At 42.5% G+C, this 3,248-nt stretch overlaps 1 protein-coding gene across 1 annotated transcript; it reads right to left on the bottom strand.

Annotated features, from left to right (window-relative positions):
* Positions 1-261: 261 nt before the first annotated feature.
* LOC136613925 (guanine nucleotide-binding protein G(s) subunit alpha-like) lies at positions 262-2,187 on the bottom strand. Its single transcript, XM_066594086.1, has one exon. The coding sequence runs from the start codon at positions 2,077-2,079 to the stop codon at positions 832-834; it is 1,248 nt and encodes a 415-aa protein (XP_066450183.1). The 5' UTR covers positions 2,080-2,187; the 3' UTR covers positions 262-831.
* Positions 2,188-3,248: the final 1,061 nt, after the last annotated feature.

The following is a 3,248-nucleotide window of genomic DNA, read 5'->3' as shown; positions in this document are numbered from 1 at the left end:
GACCTAATTAGGTTGAAACGTTGCCTTTTTAACAATGAAACAATAAAGATGTTCCTTTAAATTAAGGATTGTTTTTTTGCACCTTTTCATGCTCCTACTTCTCTGCTTTTGTCTATGGAACTTTGATAGGAGTACATGTCCATGACCCCGAAGTTGGCTTTGCATACTGAATCTAAATAGAATGTAGTACAGTGATGTATATATAACATTATATATATATATATATATATATTATACAAAATAATAGATTTTACAGTCTAAACGTCTGTCTGTGTGTATAACCCCGCTCCGAAGTATATAGCAAGTAGCTGCAACCGTAAGTAGGCCACCACCCCAGCTTACCAGAATAAATGAAATACAAAAGCAAAAATGTACAAACGGTGCACTGAACTTGATGAATGTACCTATATTAGTGCCCTAAGGGCAAAAACTGAGCAACTACTATAGTAACCACTATAGCAACTGAGCAACTACTATACAAGTGAGTCCCAACACAGGGAGTCCATAGTCAAGGGTACATTTGGCACCAACCCATACCATTTCAGGGCAGGAGGTGGGGTGGTGGGGGGGTAAAAGGGCAGCAAGCAAACAGTTCTACAAATTGTCCGACAGCAAGGAAACAAGCAAGAGAAAAAAAAACAAGGGTGCAACAAGTTGGAGAGGGAGATTGCACACAGTTTTTCATCCCTTCGTGGATGGATCGTTCGTTTCTCCAACTTTGTTTTAATGGTTGTGTGTGGGGGCATCTTTGTAATAGTTTTGCTTTCTTTAATTGAATTACGAGTTCAGAGGGGAAAAAAGAAAAATAATTTTTTTTTTAGAGTGTCTGCATCACAGAAGTTTGGATTGACAAAAGTGCATCCCTTTTAAAATGTCCTGACAATGATGATTATTTTCTGTATCCACTGCACACGTGAAGTGAGGGTAACAGTACATCTGCCCGGAGCCACTTGCTGAACTGATTCTAAGAAACTCATCTCTAATAAAATACTTGGCCCTTGTGACTCTCGGGTCCTCCCCGGGTTCTGGAATTGCATCATCTGGGCTGGTATAACGAACAAAATCTGGAAAGTAGTCCTCAATTTTCCATTTTCCAGCCAAAACTTTCTCTGCAAGTAGATCTTGTTTATTCAGGAAGAGAAAGACTGAATTGGTCCATCTTGTATCTGCAGTTCTCTGACCATTCCAAGATATCCTTCTTGCCCATCTGCTGTTCCAGATGTAGTTGAAGAGCTGTAGTGCTCCCTGGAGTCTGTTTGTCGGATTGTCCTCCCGAATCACCATATTATAGCTGCTGCTGTCAACCACAAATATAATCCCAGTCGCATCATTAAAGCACTTTATCCATTTTCTGAATTGATAACCAATTTGAAACACGTGAAAGTTCACTTTATCAACCTGAAACTTGGCTTCATATATTCCTGAAGTCTGAAGTCTGCATCGTAGCAAATCCTGGTCTGTCGGTGTATAGTCATCCTGCTGCACAATTTCAATTTTATCCAGAAAATACTGTGCACGGTCAATCAAATAATATCCATTCGCTCTTTCGTAGCAGGCTTTCACGCCTTCGTCTTGCCAGAGCGCTTTTGTATGTTCGTAGAACACTGGAGGAAAGTCAAAATCCTCGTGACTCGGTAAGTTCATGATGTAATCAATTCGGAACTGGTTGTCTGGATTTGCTAGCTCCACTGGAGGTGACAGCTCGCGCATTGCCCTTACTATGGTCTCAATGGCCTCTTTAATGTTCTTCTTGATGTCTTGAACTTTTAGCTTTTTCTCCTCTGCACTAAATCCATTCCCATGAAGAATTCTCATCTGCTTCACAATTGTGCTTTTCCCAGATTCTTCAAGGCCCTCGATTAGCAGTCGGTGTGCCTGCTTGTATGCTATGTCCTCTGCTTTTAGCCAGTCGTCAATCATTCTGCTCCTTTTCCTGGCCGCCTTCCGCTGGTTCCTTGGTTTGGAAGCATCTGTGTTAGTATTCCATCCATCATCATTACCTCCAGACCCGGTATTGCTTATACCAGAAATTGCACGGTCTCCTAACAGCCTGGACCTGAGGCTGGAACACATCCCCATAGTGATGCAGCTGTGTTAGGGCTCAGTTCAGGGTTTCCGTCTTTCTGCTGCGTTTTTGGAGGCGAGAAACTCAAACCTCCCTGATTCACAGATGTAACTGCTCGTACCGCGCCCATACGCTGCTGCTTGTCATTATATTATATCTTTACAGGGCAGACTTCCTCGTTTCTCTCTGACGTCAGTCACTTTCTCCTCCCTTCAGTGCATTTTTAACCTCTTAGTGACATAACTAATTTTAGCCTTAGAGGGGTTTTGTTATTAGAAAAAAAAAATCAATACTTGCTTATTCTTTACCCGCTAGTCTTCTTATCGGATCTTCTACTCACCGATCTTCTCCTGGCTCCTCTAGTTCCCCGGGTAAGGTCACCTCCACCGACCAGATCCTCTTCTTCCTGTTTTGGAGCATCCATTAGTTGCAATTCACTTCCTGCAGGGCAATATATGCTATCAGGGACGTAGTGTTCACTGTCTAGCAGGGAATGCTATATCCTTGGCAGCCTGCTTTACCGCACATCCGCGATATCTTACCTCTAGTGTTTCATATAGACATTGCACATGTGCAGTCGTGCTAAAGATGGCTGCCAGGGATTCAGCATTCCCTGATAGGCAGTGAACACTACATCACCAGTGACCTGGTACACTGACCTGTAGGAAGGAGAATGCCAGCAATGTACGCTTCGTCACTGGAAGAAGAGGATCCCGCCGGCTTGTGGTGAGGTGACCCGAGGACTGAAGGAGCCAGGAGAAGATAGGGAAGGAGGAGATGCGGTAAGAAAGCTGCATAGGGTGGAATAGGTAAGTACAGATCTTTTTTTTAAATGATAGAACCCCTTTAAGAATCAGCAAGTCATTTACTCTGTCTTCCAACGGTCATAACTTTAATTTTTCATCAGTGCAGCTGTATGACACCTTGTATTTTGTGGGACAGGATCTACGAGTTTTTATAGAAACCAATTTCAAGTCAATATAATGTATTGAATGACTTTTATTAATTTTTTAATTAATGCCAGGCAACAGAAAAAAAAAAGATTTTTGTAAGAACTTAAAATCTCTTTCTCATCTTGTTCATTGGGGGACACAGCTCTGACCTTGGGGTATAGCTTCTGCCACTAGGAGGCGACACTAAGCATAAGTGTTAACTCCTCCCACTAGCTATACCCCTCCCGCAG

The sequence above is a fragment of the Eleutherodactylus coqui genome, chromosome 1 (genome assembly GCF_035609145.1).
Source record: "Eleutherodactylus coqui strain aEleCoq1 chromosome 1, aEleCoq1.hap1, whole genome shotgun sequence".
Taxonomy (NCBI): Eukaryota; Metazoa; Chordata; class Amphibia; order Anura; family Eleutherodactylidae; genus Eleutherodactylus; species Eleutherodactylus coqui.
Note: the sequence above shows the minus strand (reverse complement) of the source record. Positions and strands in the feature narration are given on the sequence as shown.